We start from the raw sequence: 17,490 nt of genomic DNA on the forward strand, positions 1-17,490 counted from the left end.
GGTCAGCATTTGTACATTCTTTTCTACATTCAACTAGTGCTCCCGACAGCCAGGGCCAAGGCTCAGCTTGGTAAAGTTCATAAAAAAAAAAAAAAAAAAAACAAACAAAAAATCCCCAGCTGTTTCCGAGTCTCCAGTATGCTTGTTATAAAGTAAGGACAATTATAGCTCACAGTGTTTACAGGAACTGGGAAAACATGGAGGGAGCTCACTGCTCTCCAATGGTACCCAGTGCATTTTTTATAGAACACCCACCACAGACTAGATATACAATGGATGATGATGAAGGGCTGGAAGCCCTTCATCATGGTTCACTCAGGAAGAAGAGCCATGGCTTCAGGTAGGTACAAATTTCATAACTCACCTGCCCAGCTGAGGCCGAGGTGCTCCCTGATGACAGCCATCTTCATCTCAACACGGTCTGTGTCACTGGTAAAACCTGGGAAGATGCATTGGGTTGCGGTTAATAGCCTGGGCTGTCACAACATGAATAAGGTTGACATTTGGCCCTTACAGAAGGATGCTCAGGTTACACAGGGGCCTTCAGATCACTGTCAGGTAGAGACCTAAGGGAAGGGTTTTGCCTGCTGCAGACAAAATAAGATGAACTGGTACCAGGACAGAGTCCTTAATAAGGAAATCATTGGCAGGTGTCCTTTATGGAAATGCGGTGGTATTTATATAGGAGCAAGTGCGTTGAGGTGCTAGGCAAGGGGGTCCTACCCAGCCGGGACTCGCCGAGAATGCTGTATCGAAGGGTCAGAGGTGTCAGGGTCCTTCTCCTGTCTTCTGCTCCACCGCCCTGCAAAAGACAAAGAAGGGGTGCAATGGATTTTTGGGTGTACTCCCTCTTAGAGAAGCTGATGCAAGCTCTCATATTGTAGGGAGGGGATGTGGTGTTCTATGACGGATAGCTAGAAACTGTGGGAAGAGGAGGGAATGGAAGGAGGTTGGTGAAGCAGCCTCCCAGGCAGAAAGCAGGGACACTTTTGACTCTGTCTCCTTGGTTGAGGAGACTGAGGCTCAGAGAGTAACTTGCACAAGGGCACCCAGTAAAGACAGAGTTTGAATTTAAACCCAGTTTTTCTTCTTAGATTCTCTTCAATTCAGTAGCTCACTTCTGACACTTGCCGATGGCTTACCTCTAGGGCCTTTCTGTTCTGGGCACTGGAAATTCCATTTGAGAGAGAAACAGGGTCACCCTCACCCCCAGAAGGAAAAGAGAAATTGAGTCACATATACGAAGGTGACCTTGCTTCTCTTCTAGGTGACCATGGAAGGCAAATGATTCAAACCACAGCACAGGGGCACTGACAGAAACACGGAGACATTCTGAAGATGTGGTCCCTCCACAGGTCCAACCAAACAGCATGTGATCGGGGATCAGAAAAAGTGCTTTGGCCAAGACTCCCTGGCTGAATTTGGGAACTTGGGTTTTGACACTGGCTGGGGACACCTGGGTCCCCTTGTTTGAGGAGCAGGACAGGCAAATACATTGAGAAGAGACTTGACAACTTCTGTTTATGAGTATGTGACCTAGAGCAAGTCCCCATTCCATTTGGCTGTGCCCTCTAGAGGCCTCAAGAGCAGCAAGGGGCTCTGTCCTCCATATTCTGGGGAGGCTGGCCCCATGTGAACAGTCTTAACAGCACCCGACCCAGACATTTGCTCCTCACATCACATAACCAGGCTGTACAAACACTCCATAGCAAGCTTTCTCTGCCTGGCCACAAAACAAACGTCCATAACAGGGCAAGAGCCTTGTGGAGCCTGGAAATTCAGAGTTAGTGTTTGAGAAGGAAGAAAGACGCCCTGTGGACATGTGCGTGTTCTGGGGTCTACCCCAGGGAGGTTCTGAGGGATGTTGGCCATGGCAGCTCACCTTGGTACAGGGAGGCATGGTGATGTTCAAGTGACAGAGGATGTGCTGTGTGTCCTCATACTTCATCGTCTTCCGCAGAAATGACAAGAACCCTCCTGGCTCACGGCTGCTGTCCCTCACCTAAATCACACACAGAGAGCTTTAGCAAGACCCTTTATGCCTCTGAACTGGTATTCTCAGGGGTTCCTGCCTCCCAGACTCCCAGACCAGGGAAAGAAGGTAGGAGGCCAGCACCTTCACGGGGATGGCCAGACGATTCTCTCGGAATGACTGGAAATGGAAACTTCGCTGTTGGGCTGCTTTCTTGACAGGCACCAAGTTCCCAGAGAGCTCAGCAAATAGAGGCATCCCTTCCAGAACCTACGGAAAAAGAAAAGCATGCTGACCTCATGTAGAAATGGCTGTGCAATTCTGTTCACACACACACACACACCCACACACACATACACACACACACACACCTGCCCCATTAAACCTTCCTTTTCTCACAAGGAGGGCGTATGAGAAATCCTACTGCTTGTTTAAGGAAACGTGTCATAAGTGAGCTCCCTTAATGCAGACTTGTAACGAACAGCACTTTCACACGTCCCCAAGCAGAACTGTTCCCAGCACTCGGTGGCCTGTTAGGACAGCAGGGCACGACTTCTGAAAAAGCCCTAGGCTATTCTTAGGTTTATCGGAAGGGGTTTTGCTCATGAGATGTACTGCAAAGCCTACAAATATTTCTCACACATAAAAATTCCTTCTATGTATATAATAGTGTCAACTGAGATGATCTTGTGAACATATCTCACTGAGGAAACCAAGGCCCATAGATAAGTATGCTGAGCAGTGCAGGGGCAGTAGCAAAACCAGACACGCCCAAGCCTTAGCCTGGTACTTTTGGTTCCTGTCAGCTCTGCTGGTTCTTTTGTCAACTTGACTTGAGCTAGAGTCAGAGGAAACCTCAATTAAGAAGCCCATCCCCCACAACCAAACTGGCCAGCGGGCAACTCTGCAGTGCCTTTTCTTGATTGATGGTTGGTGTGAGAGGGCCCAGCTCACCATGGGGTGCCACTCCTGGGAAAGGAATTTCTGGGTTTGTATAAAAAAGCAGGCTGGGTAAGACATGAGGAGCAAGCCAGTGACCAGTGTTTCTCCATGGCTTTTCCTTACTTCTTGTCTCTAGATTCCTGCCTTGAGTTCTTGTCCTGACTTTCTTCCATGATCAACAGATACAAGGGTAAGCTGTAAACTGAAACCAGTCCCTCCCTTCCCAAGTTGCTCTTGGTGATGGTGTTTTATTACAGTGAGAGAAACCATAGCTAAGACATCAGCACCCCCAGGTAAGATCCAGAGCCCAGAACCTCGGAGGGTCCCTATGTAAACACGGGAATCTTAGTATCGGTAATATGTTCAATTCTAGTTCCCAGCCATTTACATAGTGTCTGTCCACACAGCCCTTGCTTTCCCAGATGTTACCACACCCCAGTGTTGCTGCTGGTAGAAACAGGGAGTTTGGGTCAAACCCTACAGGTACTCCCTACGCAGCTTGAGTGGCACTTTACACCTCTCTCCCAGTCTTGGTTTCCCAGTGTGTACACCGGGGACAAAGATGCCCACAGCTGAGAGAGCTAAACCCTATTTCATAAGTAAGGTATTGTAAGAAAAAAATATTTAAATTATGTGTGCATGCATGTTTGTGCATGTGCATACACACATCCGTGCAGGTACCCACAGAGGCCAGAAGAGGGCACTGGGTCTTCCGAAACTAGAGTTACAGGTGGTTGTGAGCTGTCTGATATGGATGCTGGGAACTGAACCCAGGTCCTCTGCAAGTGCAGACAGTGCTTCTAACTGCTGAGCCGGTTCTCCAGGCTTGTAAGTTAATTTATACTGTACCCGATTCACACGGACGTCAGTGAGAGCCGACTCTTATCATACAAGTCACTAGGCCAACCATCTGCCACCTCCCCAAGATGCCATTGCGGTGGCTCTCATGTTTCCATAACAATCTAAGGTGACTCTCGAGAGAAGAGCTGAAGAGATATATCTTCACGGTCCCTGCAATTTCAGAGGTGGGACTTCTGGCTTGGACTAGACACCATGTTTCAGAAGCCAGTCATGAGAGCTGCCAGGGCTCTGTTTCCTTGTGCGCAGCGAGAAAGACCTTCCATGGTTGTTATGAGGAGACCTGGTAGCCATACCTCTATGTCCCTGCTCCGGGCCACCTCCACGAAGTTTTCATGCTGTTCCAGGGTCTTGTCCACCTTGTCATCCGTCATGCAGTAGCAACGTAGGCGTCCTTCCCGAGGGTCGTTCATCTTGGCAAAGATGACAAACTTGGCCATGTAGGGCACTGCCGTGAGCTCTTTGTACAAGAGAGTGGCGAAGTGCACAGCCTCCGCAGTACGAGGACAGTCTGACAGCCAAAACCTAAAAGGATGGGGTGGGTGGTGAGTGTAGCCACGCGGAGGAGGTTGCATCCTGCCTCTGCTTGTGGACTACCAGCGAATGTATCTTAAGCCCAGCCTGGGAGAGTGGGCCAAGCCATGAGGATGGCTCCCAGGTGGATGGCTCCACCATGCTGGGCTGCAAAGGGCTGAGTCTCACCTGGCTGAGACATTGGTGGTGAAGTTGGCACACTCGTTGGCATATACAAGCTTGGTTGTTCCCGTGATGTCTTCCCACTGGGCTTGGTCGGTCCCACCTAGAACACCAGCAGAAACAGAGTACTAGGGGACACTTCCATTCATAAGCATGAAGTTTACCAATGTGCTCAGGACAGGAGTGGAACATCTGGGTGACCTTTGGTCTGCGACCGGGGGACTCTATTCCCTCATGCTTTGCTGAGGACTTGTCCTCTGGCCATAGACTTTGATGGAGGTCATTTCTCTGTCACCCCTGAGGAAGAGCTGGCTTTATCTTTCCACCACCCAGTGCGTTCCCCCAAACCAGCTGCTACCACGGAAGCAGACGTGGAGAACACCACTCACCGATGACGCTGCACAGTAGGCGCAGGCTGGTGGTGTCTCCCTCCCCACTGTCCCTGGGGTTGTCCGTCCATGAGGGAGGCAGCGGGATTCGCAGCCCAATGGGACGGTGGAACTTCCGGCGCCTCGGCTCGACAGTAACAATGGGGCTGAATGTGGCCTGGTTGCCCAGGAGCTTGGTTACCAGCTCATCTGGGACAGGCTGGGCCTGTGAAATGTCAAAGACAAAAGGCTCAGCCCCAGGTAAGTCAAGGCTCTCCACATAGGGCCAGTCAGGTACCCTCACTGACCGTACCCACTCAACTGTCCCATGTGCATTGATGAGTTAGTGTCCACTTAAGCCTGACCCCATGGCTTAGGTGTCATTCTGAGCCTTTCCCCCTCTTCCCATCTCCATGTTTCCCTCAGCACTTTGTCCCATTTTAGATCTCCCGTGGAATCCTTCTGGGGCGGGGGTGGTACAGCTGTCTACATTCAGTAGCTACATGAGGATGTCTATAGCTCTTCAGTAAACATCTGCTCGCCCCTCCCTCCCAGAGTTGCTCTTCAGCGCAGATTTCCCAGACAGAAGTGTGGGCACATCCTGTAGGGCCTGACCTCCAGGTAGCCCTAGGGACAAGCAATGGGGGTGGGGTGCATCACCTGCAGAGCCAGCTTCACTTTCTTGGTCACAGCGTTTTCGGGGAACGTGGCCTGAACCAGGGGCACCAGCTTGCTTCTCAGGGAGCCCCCTTCAGGACCGATGGTGTCATAGTCCTGGCAGAGCCGGGACATGATGACAAAGTACAGGGGGAAGTCGGTGGTAATGATGCGGCACACACGCTTCTTCTCCAGCTCCTCCAGGCTCCCCAGCTCTGGAACCACAAGCTGCCTCAGGCTGAGCTACCACTGTGGCGCCGGGGCTCCACATCCTGGACACATACCCTCCCTAGGGGCTTGGCAGGGAGGTAGCCTGGGAGGCTCTGGCTGAGCTATGACTGTGGTTGGTCCAAAGGTTTTCACATACTGGACACATTCCCTCTCTAGCAGCCTGGTAGAGAGGTGGCCTAGAAGGAGCAGGCTCTGGACCCAGATGCCCTGCGGCAGAGGCTTTGGCCACAGGAGTCAGGGGACACACGTCTACTCACATGTCCTGGGACCCAGTACTTGATCATAAGGACAATTCCCACCCCCTCTCAGCCTCCCACAGCCTAGACAGGGCTAACAAACCCCCTCAATGTGCAACCCCAGATCCCATCTTCCTATAGCAAGAAGGGCCCCTCACCTTCATCCATGCCATTTAGGATCTGGTCCAGGTAGCTTTCTCCATAGCGGCTCTTGTGTTCCTTCCACACAGAGCCATTTTCACTCCTCAGAACCACCAGCTCACGGTCCCCGCGGCCATGGGAGGCAAAATGGGGGATTTCCACAATCACAGGGCTAAGGTAGAGCAGACATGGGGGGGTCATCTATAGGGGCTCAGATGCCTGGGCACAAGGGGGATTGAAGTGGGTCCTGCTTATAGGCCCTGGTTGTGGAGGAACAAACCTGCCCCGGGCTCCTGAGGTTCTTAAAGCCCCTCTTACTCTTTCAGATTGACAACAGAGCTCCGGTGACCTCAGTGGGATCCCGGCAGGAGAAAAATGAGTCTGCAGGTCATTCCTCTCGAGGATCTTGGGGACCCTCTCTGAGGAACACCTTCAGATGAACACTCTGGTGCTTATATAACTAAACCCTGGGCCCCCTGATGGCCAGTTTTTCCTGTATTCTCTTTTCTAATGTTCTCATACTTCTGAGAATAGTGGGATCCCCTAGAGCCATGAACTGTTTCATGGACCTGAGAGAGGCAGGCAAACCTGTTTCTCACAGCAGAGAAATGAGATGTTGGGTACTGCGTAGGCGCAGTGGCCCGGGGGGTGGGAGGAAGTCTCGACTGAAGTGGCAGAAACTGGTGGAAGACACCAGCTGTACATACTCGCTATGAGGGTATTTCTCACCTAAGGAACTGGGCCCCTGTAGGTCCCAGTGCGATAATCCTGCTGGCTAGGCCCTCTTCCTCAGCCAGTGGGGGTGGCGTGCTCAGCTTCTGGGGCTTAACTAGGCGGCAGGTGATGCGAGTAGGCGCCGCACACGTCCGGGGAGGGATCACCACCCTCAGGCCATTATGACGACTCCCTCTCATGGATCCTCCCCGGGCATCAACCATGAAGCTCACCAGAAACCTAGGAGCACAGGAAGATCAGGACAGGGCTGATTTTCCTTCTCAAGGGCAGAAAAAAAATAAAAAGTGGGTCCCAGATCTGCTCAATACTCACCCTGTGTGGACAGGGCTAGCCACAGGGCTGATGTTGTCTGAGGTCTCCGTGGCTGGGCTACTGGGAATGAGTGAATCCTCATCGTACTCTTTCGATGCCTGCAGAAGAGAAATGGGCCTCCTGTCTCTTATCTCACGTCTCCAGGGCATCCAAACACGCGTCTGGATGCTGGGGCTCAATGGAAGGAGCCGCTTCCATGAGGCGCAGTCTGATGCCTTCAGCCAGAGTCTCTCCCTGCTCTGCCACCCCTTGCTGGATGCACATCTCGCTCACTGCTCCACCCGTCTCTCCTGAGTTCCCTGGCCTTTCCCAACCTGCATCGTCACGGCTACTTGCTCTATTGCCTGTGTGTGTGAGGGGTCTGTGAGGTGAACCAGCCCATCATGCTCCATGGGGTTTCCTAGTCCTCACTGGCAGGAGGATTACTCACTGCTTCACCAGAACCCATGTGTCTCTGTCCTCAAAGGGCGCAGCTCACAGCTCACAGGAGACGACTGAACCCAACCCATTATCTGGAGCCCAGGATGGGCACTTAGTAGAAATGCAGCATATACCTCTGATGGACAGAGTTTATGACTTAAGCAAAGTGTTGGAAAGGGATGTTGGGCTCTCCTTAGCGTATAAAAACTGCCGGGTTCTCTCCAGGGGTGGGGAGCAGGGGAGAATGAGGAGATTGGGATGGTTACTGTCTAGTCCTCTTGGGCTTGTTCATCCTGCTTTGACAGCATCCAGGGATAATGTCACTGCAGGAGCAGGGACCCATCTGCTCATCTCTCAGATGGAAGCAACACTAGTGCTGTACTGTACTCATAACCTACCATATTTTCAGACCCAGATCTTTGGTTACTGCTTTAGGACTCATATCCCTTTGTGGAGTCAGGGAGAGGATTCAGCCCACCTCGTCAGATCTTAGGGCAGATATGGCCAACCTTCAACACCACACAAACCCTCTCCTCTCCTAGGAAATGTTTTTGCTCTGGAGAAAGTGCCAATGGCCTAATCTTTATCAGAGGAGTAATCTGTATGGACTCATTCTCATCCACTAATCTACTATCTCTAACCTGGACAAACTCAAGTGGAATGTTAGCAAGGTGCAAACCAGACTTCTGTCATGAACACAAGTTCTGCTGAGAGCAGAGCTCCCCCTGTCAGTGTTCGGGGTTTCTGGGGAAGATGAGGAAAGGCACAGCCATCCCTTCGAGAGAGAGAAAGCTGACATGTAGGACCATACTGCACAAGCCGCACTACACGAGGAAGGCTTTCTTTCTGGTCCCACAACTGCAAGGCCTGAGTGTCTTCCTACACCACTGCTACACCACTGCATGCTATGGTAGTGTTTCTCTTACCCTGAGAGCCCTGAGGCTCCCAGATCTCAGAGTGGATACGCCAACGGCACTGAGTTCTAGGGAACGCACAGAATCACGGGTCTTAATGTGCCCTGTACACGTTGTGAACTTTTATACTTTAACTCCTACTGTCCCCGAGTCATACAAGCATGATCATGGAATGTCCTCATCCCCTGCAGCGGGAGGGGACAAGGCTCTCCTTACTTGTTCCTGATCTTCAGATCGGATCACAACAGTCTCAGGTGTGACACAAGGGATCCTTGGGATGGCTGGAGATTCCACCCTGTGAAGCAGGGACATCAGACAATCAAGGAGCAGAACATTTGAAGCAGACGCTGACATCATTCCTGAGACACCTAAGTGACAGGCCTTGGTACACCTGCAATGACCTGGCCCATTCACCCCCACATCACCTCAGGTGGCAAAATGACTCCCTTATCTACAAGCTGACCCATGTCCCCCCGCACATGTGCTTCTCCCTCCCTAGGCACACACAGGCTCTTGTCTAAGTCCCTCCATCCCCAATGAACCCCGGGGCCTGGCTTTCACCTACATTTCTACTCCATCCCAGAGCTGCACCTGGCCATCCCCAGCACCCTCCCACCCCCACTGAGCCCATCTTACACTTGGTCTAGCTTCGGCACAAAATCCAACAGCTCTTTCTCCTCACCCACATCCCGGGAGTCCCGCCTTTCAGCCTTTGAGCCGACAAGTTCGTCACCTGAAACCCAGGAGCTTGAGTGAGGGGCAGGCTGGAGGCAAGAGATCTTAACAAGCACCTTTACCCGGTCCACCTCTCAATATTCCCTTAAAAGTGGAGGACACTTTTGGTTTCTGGTGTCCTAAGGGTCTGTTCACCCAAGTCCCCCGTTCTTCCAACCCTACAACCCAGGGCGGCCAGTTCCTGGTCCCTCTATTTTCCAAAGTTTTGTAGGAGGGAAAACAACAAAGCCAGAAAGAGGGTTTTTGTTTGTTTGTTTGATGAGTTTGCCCTTACACAATAGCTCCTTCAGAGTGTAAAATGGTTCCACACAGGGAGTCACAGTTACAGATAATTCTCCCCTCTCCCACTCTGGAACTCGCATTGTAGACCAGGCTAGCTTTGAACTCGAGGATCTACCTGTTCCTATTTCCTGAATTCTGGGATCAGAAGCATGCATTAGCACACCCTGCCTAGGTTATAGATCTTTCTAATCTGCCATTACAAAGGGGAACACAGCACAGGGCTCAGACCTGCTCACCCAAGGCTGAAGCATTATTTCCATTACTATTTCTATACCTGGAGAATCCCCCATCCTATATGGCAACGTCCATATGCACCTATACAGCGACCTGCACACCCCTTCCATCCCTTCTTGGCCTGACTAGGGTCACGACTTTCACACTGCCTCGGGAGCCCTGGCCCTGTGACCTGGAGCCCACACTGATGGAGTCAGAACTATTCATGCAGGATGAGCACAGACACAGACACAGAGGCGGATTCATGGTATGCGTCCTGTTTAGTCAGCTCCGGGCCCGGCACAGGGCCGCGGAAGATGAAAAGCAGGCATGGGTTAGTGAGGACTCGTGTGCTTATGGTGGGATGTGCTCTGGTGAGAAAGACCACAGGGAACAGAAAGCATTTCATACCCATTATAGATATGTGAGCAGTTCCTGGAAGGCAAAGAAGAGCCAAGTTGAAGGAATGACAGCATCAGACCCAGTAAAGCGAGAGGCACGTTTTTAAGAAGTGGACGTTTAGAACTGTCTAGCTGACCGTCACACAACCACTAAATTCCAGACGGGAGAGGCCTCGGGACAAGCCCATCTCTCTATCCTGCATTCCCTCCACCTGAGGCTTACTTGGGGGAAGAAAGAAGGTGAAAGATACTCTGAAGATCACCAAGTTGAAACCTTAATCACTCCGTGGTAATGGAGAAGACTCCAGACTTTCTGCCCAACCACACCGTGAGAAGGGCAGCCAATCGACACGTATTTTCAGTCCGAACAGCCCGCCTTACCATTTACTGAGGCTCAAGGAGAACAGCAGCCAGATGTTGCCGCAGCTGCTGCCAGCTCTTAAACCTGCCTTGGCTAGACTCATCCCGGATCAAATGCAACTGCATCAAGAATGCCAACTAACTTGCATATGAAGACTTAATTTTACATCACCTAAGATCATCTGAAAGGATTTGTTTTGCTCATAGTCAGTGTTTTCGAGAAGCCAATCTCCTAGCTACAATGTACACTTGAATGTTCAGGGTTTCCAGAGACTCTGAGGGATGCCTGAGAGGATGGAAGCTGAGTTCACCCACAAACATTTTTACCTTCATCTTCAGACACATCCAGGATCTCATCCACTGTCTCAGGGTAGCTCATCCGGTGTTTGTCACTGACTAACTGCAAAGAGAAAGGGTGGGAGGCTGGGACCCATAAGGGGCAGGGAACACTTGCTTCAGTCCAGCTATTGCTCCAAACGAGCAGCCAGGAAAGGTGATGGCCAAGAAAGCCAGGCCTAGGAGGCATTTGATCTGGAAGCTCGTGTCCAGACTCCCCCCCCCCCCCATCCTTTCTGCAAGCCCATTCAATTTTTTGGTCACTAGGTGGCAGTATGCCCCACCTGTAGCTAGACAGTGCCTACCAGGTGGGAGGCATTGGCTTTGGACAGTAACCCTTGGGGCCCATGGCTGCAGCCGGGGAAGGGGGTGGAGACATACCACCACACTGGTTTCATCTGTGACCACCTTGAGCACGTCTGTTACGGAGATATAGCCCAAACGTTTGGCTATTGCCAGAGGTGTGGTTCCGTTCTAGGACAAAGGAGAGACAGACAGGGAGTCAGAGAGGCGAGTCTTGTGTCCTGAGCACAGACTGGGTTCCCTTTTGGATTCTTCAGAAGAGCACACAAGGACAGTCTGGGCCTTGGAGCCAAGATGATGTATGTGTACAAGTGTGTGATCCTTGGGGCCACAAAGATGGGACAGGGCAGGAAGGAGACTAGAACAGACTGTAAGCTCTCAGGTGTTGAGTATGTGGCTTTGACAAGAGGACGGAATGCCCCCTCCCCCGAGGGCAAGCACTGCAGGAGGAGCCAGTGGAAAAACCCCAGGAGTCAGCTGTCAGCACAGTTCAGTGAAAATTGCACGGTGCTGAAGCTTTTTTCTCTGTGAAGTTTTTCTCTGCTTGCAGAGCGTCCCTGGGCTCCACATTGCTTCAGCCCTGTGCAAACCCTCAGCAAACACATCCACAGCTTTCCAAGTTGGGAACAGCCTTGCAGGTAATCCCCACAGTGAGAACAGGAGATTCATCCCGAACCACTAAGGCTGCTAGGGGTGTCCTTGAGGTCCAAAACACTTAGATTTGCCTACTCATGTCATACTGAAGGTAGCTTCAAACACACCAGAGGGGATGTCCGCAGAAACAGGTGCAAGCAACGCAGCTACAGCTGACTGCAGGCTGTCAGCAACCTATGTGGTTAGAGATGCGCCCTGAGCGGTCTGAGATAGGACCAGGTGGGTACTCACCGAGCTGACCTCATTCGGAGAAGCACCATTCTTCAGGAGCAATGTCACGATGTCAGTGTGTCCTTGCTGAGCTGCCTGGTGCAAGGGGCTGTATCCTAGCTACGAGGTGAGGCAGACATTTGGCAGGGTCAGTTAACTGTGGCAGGAAGTACTGCATGCAAACTCCATCCACTACCCCCACCCCGTTTCCTTCTTTAGGTTCAAAGCTCAGGACTAAGGCAGGGCCTCGAGCAGCTCTGGCTGCTTCCCAAGTGAGTGCCCAGGAGCTGTCAGCCCAGGAGCTGGATGTAAGGTGCCCATGTACCTTAGTCTTGGCGTTGACATCTGCCTGGTGCTGTAGCAAAAACTTCACCAGCTTGATGTTTCCATAGTGACTGGCCACATGGAGTGGGGTGTAACCCATCTGAAAGGCAAGACATGAGTGTAGGTGGCAAGGTTCCGTCAGAGCCATGCTTAAACGGAATCCTTACAGAAGCAACCGTCTGAGGGAGGAATGGAAGCCGTGGGGTAGGGCGAAGGCTACCTCGAGACACGGCGCTGATGCTGCTTAGGCTGACATGAACCTGGAAGAGGGGGCTAGGTGGGAAGCTGCTAGTCTGGGAGATGAGCAAGGACTGCTGACTAGAGGCTGAGAGAGAGGGGACCAGTGTCTGCGGCAGCTCTTGGAGAAGCACTCGGAGACTGGAGTGAGCCATTCTTTTTAGAGGGCGTGTGTAACAAGCTGGCCTGTGCTCAGAGGAGCGCTGGAAGGACAGACAGCCGTGCACACACTGCCGTGCCAATATTCACCAACAGCAGACTCGGTCTACGAGAGGGGCGGGGCCTCACTGTAGGCACTCCGGTGCTGCCTGAGTTTGTAGGGACTGACCGTGATCAAGGTGATGAGCCACGGTTATCGGTGTGACTGTGGTTTTCATTTCTTTTTGGTAGGGATGAATCCAGGTCTCTCATATGCCAGCTCTACATCCTCCATGTTCAAACTCTGTTCCAGCTCCCATTAATTACTGTGGTGTCATGTCAAAATGGTCACACATGTCCCTAGAGAGCCAGCTGAAGAGCCCAGAGACCTTCTTAACACAGACCCTGTGGGTCAGACCTTTGTGTCCTGGGATGATGGCTTCATAATCTATGAGGCATCTCTAACCTCTAGAACAGGGTCCTTTGGGGAAGGACCCTAAAAGACTGAACTAGGTCCAGGACACCCGTGGGCTTTATCTTGGCTGAAGCTGTAGGCAGTTCTTGGGGTGTCTTTAGTACAACGTTGTAGTAGTGTGTCTCCAGAACTGGGGTGCGTATGTGTGTGCATGCTGCTGCTGGTGGTGTAACTCTGTTCCTTCTTTTGGGGTGCTTTTTCTTTTTCAGCACTGGGGATGGAACTGAGGGCCTCGCACAGGGCTAGGCAAACTCTATCTTGAGTTCCTTATTCCACCAGCTGGGGGTGCTCTGTCCCCCCCCCCCCCCCCCCGGAGTGACAGCTTCTTATTCAGCATGTCTCATTTTGTGACTACTTACTTCAGGGCACCATACGCCACACCCACCCTCACACCACAGCACCGGGCTCTTTGCCACAGCAAGCTTGAGAGAAAGTCAAGCTCCATTCAACGCAATCCGGGCATAAAAGGGGCTGTACTTCCAAGCAACTCTGAGAAATCCTGGTGTCCCCCACATGCTTACTACACACGTGAGACCAGACTTAACATCACGAGGAAGCACCCTTCCGATTTCTTATGATGGACTCAAAGACCTCGCAGACTAAAATATTCCCAGTTATAGTGACCCTAAGTGCCAGTGTCTCTAGACTCAGGAAGAGACAGAGGAGTGTTGGTCCTCAAGGGTTTTTGTCTCCGGGAAGGAGACAGTTTCAAGGCGTGAGGGTGTGCCTCTGTGGTGTTGGGGTGGTACACTTGTGTGGATTGTGATGGAGAATGTGGCCAATGGAGGGAGCCAGCCATCACAGACACACACAGGCATGGGGTTGTCTGCCTTACCCGGGTGGTAGCATCCACTGTGACACCATGTTTAATCAGCACATCTGCCACAGGGACGTGGCCTTCTTGTGCTACCAGGTGGAGAGGAGTGAGTCCACTCTAAAAGAAGAAGAAGAAAAGAAACAGTTGTGCATCAGCTTTGAGCCAGGGAAGAATTTCAGTCTGCAGCGACGGAGCTGTGAGGCCCGAATTCCCCAAGTCTATGCAGCCCCAACTAGCTGTCTGCCTGGTTGTTCGGCAAAAACTTTTCTAGCCTGGGCCTCCTGCATGTCAGGTGACTAACTTAAGGGAAGGACCAGGCAGCTTCTGTTCAGGGCCAGACTGCCATGAATATGAGGCCAGAATATGAGGACTGTGTCTTTGCCAACCCTTGCTGGTAATAAGGGGGTTCTAACCACTGGGCGCGGCTGGGTTCCAATAAAGCTTTAGGAAATAAGCACTAGCTGGAGGTTGGCCTACAGACAACAGATCAGCTAAATGAAGACTTTCGATCGTCGCAATTGTTATTTCCATAGTAAACACAGGTGCCTCGGTTTCTTATTCTAGGTGATACAGGCTACCGCTCACTTTTCTCAAGGGCAGAGCAGGGAGCATCCGGGATAGCACCACCCACATGGAACCACACTGAACTTCTGAAAGCATGCATCAGTACCACTCTTACCACTCCCCCACAGCCCACGGCACTGTACGGAGGGGTGGGCCACTCTGGGAGTAAAAGGGCTACATTCTTGGACTTCTCATCACATTTCTCATGAAGATAGCATACAGGCTGGCTGGTTCTGTGTGTCAACTTGACACAAGCTGGAGTTATCACAGAGAAAGGAGCTTCCCTTGAGAAAATGCCTCCATGAGATCCAGCTGTAAGGCATTTTCTCAGCTAGTGATCAAGGGTGAGAGGACCCATTGTGGGTGGTTCCATCCCTGGGCTGGCAGTCTTGGGTTCTATAAGAAAGCAGGCTGAGCAAGTCAGGGGAAGCAAGCCAGTAAGTAACACTCCCCATGGCCTCTGCATCAGCTCCTGCTTCCTGACCTGCTTGAGTTCCAGTCCTGACTTCCTTTGGTGATGAACAGCAATGTGGAAGTGTGAGCTGAATAAGCCCAGCTAGTTCTTGGTCATGGTGTTTGTGCAGAAATAGAAACCCTGACTGAGACAGATACTGATATGTCAAGGTGTGGATTGCTATGTGGGAACTTGTACAAAAACTGTTGGGAAAGTTTGCTTTATTACCTGTGCTGAATCTCAACCCTGGTTCCCTGTCAGTAGACTCTTCTTTCTTTTATACTTCTTCAGATTGACCAAGGTCTGAGTCCTGTTTTCTAATCTGTTAGTTTTTTTGTTTCTTATTGGTGAATTGAGATCACGAATACTGTGGGTTATCAATGGGCAGTACTTATCAATTCCTTTCATCTTGTTGCTACAGTATGGATTCCCAACATGTTCTTTTGATATGCTTGCTGGTCTGGAATTATTTATTTCTTGTGTTTTTGTGGGTGTGTTTGACCTCCAAGAATTCGAAGGCCACAAAATGGGGGAAAGGCATTAAGTAATAATACACCCACATATAATAGATGGTTAATATTTAAAATATCTAAAGAGTTTAAAAAACACTTAACATCGAGAAGATGAACAACCCCATTAAAATGGGGGCACAGAGCTGAACAGAGTTCACAAGGACGAAACACAAAGGTCTAAGAGACACTAGGGTTAGGGTCCATCAGAGAAATATAAATCAAAACTGCACACCAGAACAGCCAAGATCAATAAAACAAATGGCAGGTTATGCTGGTGAGGATGTGTAAGGGGCACACTCATCCATTGCTGCTGGGAGTGTAAACATGTACAACCACTGTGGAATTCAGTGGTTCCCCCAGGAAGCTGAGAGTAGATTTACCTCAAAATCCAGCTATACCCCTCTTGAGAATATACCTTCATCCTACTACAGGAGAACTTGCCCAACTATGCCCATTGCTGCTTCTCTCAATACCCAGAAACTGGGAACAGCCTAGATGTCCAAAGACATGAGCAGGCAATGGAAATGGGATCCATTTATACAACAGAATATTTATTATGCAGCTGTTAAAGAATTAAATCATGCAATTCACAGGTAAATGGATAAAGTTAGAAAAAAAAAAAAAAGATCCGGAATGGAGTAACCCAGATCCCAAATGACAAATATGATATGTATTCTCTTATGTGTGCCTGTTAGCTTTTAATCCTTTGATAGCCCTGCCTCCTTCAATCCACAACACAATGGAGGTCACATGTACAGGCTAATCTACATAGAGAGTAATCGAAATAGAGGGTAAGGGGAGGAGGGAGGTTTTCCCAAGGAAGGGGAAATAGAAGGAATAGTTATGGAGAGACAGTGGGGAGACGCGATGGTAGGATTAAATAGAGGGGTGGGGAGAGTGAGGTAAGGGAGGAAATTCGGGGAGACACTAACACCAAGGGCTACTCGGAGGGTTGGTTCTATGAAAACCTGCCGTACTAACAGCCTCTTAAGATTTATACACATGCGAAAGAAATCTAAATGAAGTCACCAAATAATGGAGGAGACAAAGCGCCAGGTGGACAGACACCTTTGACCACCCATGAAACCCCCTGTGAATGGGTTACATCTAGTCGAGCTGTCCGCCAAAGGGGCTCTACAAAAATCCTTCAACAACCCAGGCTGTTCCCAAAGCTATTGGTTTCACTCTGCAAACTATTGGTGAGGCCCTATTGGTCAAGGCAGCATCACGTATGTCATTGAACATGAAGACAAGCTGATGCCTGACTAGAGCTTTGACCTCCACTGGTTGGTATTCATGGGACTGGAAGGCACTCTGCACGCTTCCAGAGGAGAGAGAGGTCAACGCCAACCAAACTACAAACTCCGTGATTTACAGTGATTGGACCTACCCGATACGCTGGTTCAATTATGGCACACACATTGTAGGAGAGAACAACCACTTTTTGTTAACACCTAAGGCCCGTGGCCTAAGGGAAACAAAAACTATGTTCTGCTAAAGAAACATAGGAATATGTTCCTAATGACATCGTGGGGCACGGAGAACTGCTTTGGGTCTGTGTGCAGACGGACATGTCCCTGCGCTCGTCCAAGGGGTCAGAGGTCTGTCTTCAGGAACCATGCATTTCATCTTTGAGACACAGTCAAATAAACTGCTTTCTCCTAGCCGGTCAGTGAGCTTCAGTGTTCCTCCTGTCTCTGTGTCAGTGGCAACACTGCGGCTAGAAACAAGTGCCACCAGGCCTGGCTTTTCACATGGGAAACTTGTAAGAACCAGAGAGGATGGATAACACCCAGGAAAATGCATCTTCCACCACAGAAAATGGAGATTCAGTACCAAATCATGCAAAGAACTCCTGCGTACAGATGCCGCCCTATACTGGGGCAGACAGACTCTGGGTTTCCATGGTGGTCTTCTTGTAGCTCCTCAAAGGAGTACAGAAAGGCACCATGACACAGTAAGGCTACAAAAGGTCTCACAGCCTTTCACGCCA

The 17,490-nt window shown here is 50.6% G+C and overlaps 1 protein-coding gene across 1 annotated transcript in view; it reads right to left on the minus strand.

Moving 5' to 3' along the window:
- ANK1 (ankyrin 1) overlaps positions 1-17,490 on the minus strand; it is a 90,382-nt gene that overhangs the window by 27,140 nt on the left and 45,752 nt on the right. Inside the window, exons 18-36 of the mRNA XM_080929002.1 lie at positions 13,986-14,084; positions 12,302-12,400; positions 11,998-12,096; positions 11,191-11,283; positions 10,801-10,873; positions 10,124-10,147; positions 9,119-9,215; positions 8,699-8,777; positions 7,149-7,246; positions 6,831-7,055; positions 6,119-6,273; positions 5,497-5,708; positions 4,858-5,062; positions 4,475-4,571; positions 4,069-4,297; positions 2,117-2,242; positions 1,883-2,002; positions 724-802; positions 365-439 (exon numbers count right to left, since the gene is read on the minus strand). Coding sequence (XP_080785128.1) covers positions 365-439; positions 724-802; positions 1,883-2,002; positions 2,117-2,242; positions 4,069-4,297; positions 4,475-4,571; positions 4,858-5,062; positions 5,497-5,708; positions 6,119-6,273; positions 6,831-7,055; positions 7,149-7,246; positions 8,699-8,777; positions 9,119-9,215; positions 10,124-10,147; positions 10,801-10,873; positions 11,191-11,283; positions 11,998-12,096; positions 12,302-12,400; positions 13,986-14,084 — 2,284 coding nt within the window. The remainder of the gene's footprint in view (positions 1-364; positions 440-723; positions 803-1,882; positions 2,003-2,116; positions 2,243-4,068; positions 4,298-4,474; positions 4,572-4,857; positions 5,063-5,496; positions 5,709-6,118; positions 6,274-6,830; positions 7,056-7,148; positions 7,247-8,698; positions 8,778-9,118; positions 9,216-10,123; positions 10,148-10,800; positions 10,874-11,190; positions 11,284-11,997; positions 12,097-12,301; positions 12,401-13,985; positions 14,085-17,490) is intronic.

This window comes from Micromys minutus (genome assembly GCF_963924665.1).
Source record: "Micromys minutus genome assembly, chromosome: 14".
Taxonomy (NCBI): Eukaryota; Metazoa; Chordata; class Mammalia; order Rodentia; family Muridae; genus Micromys; species Micromys minutus.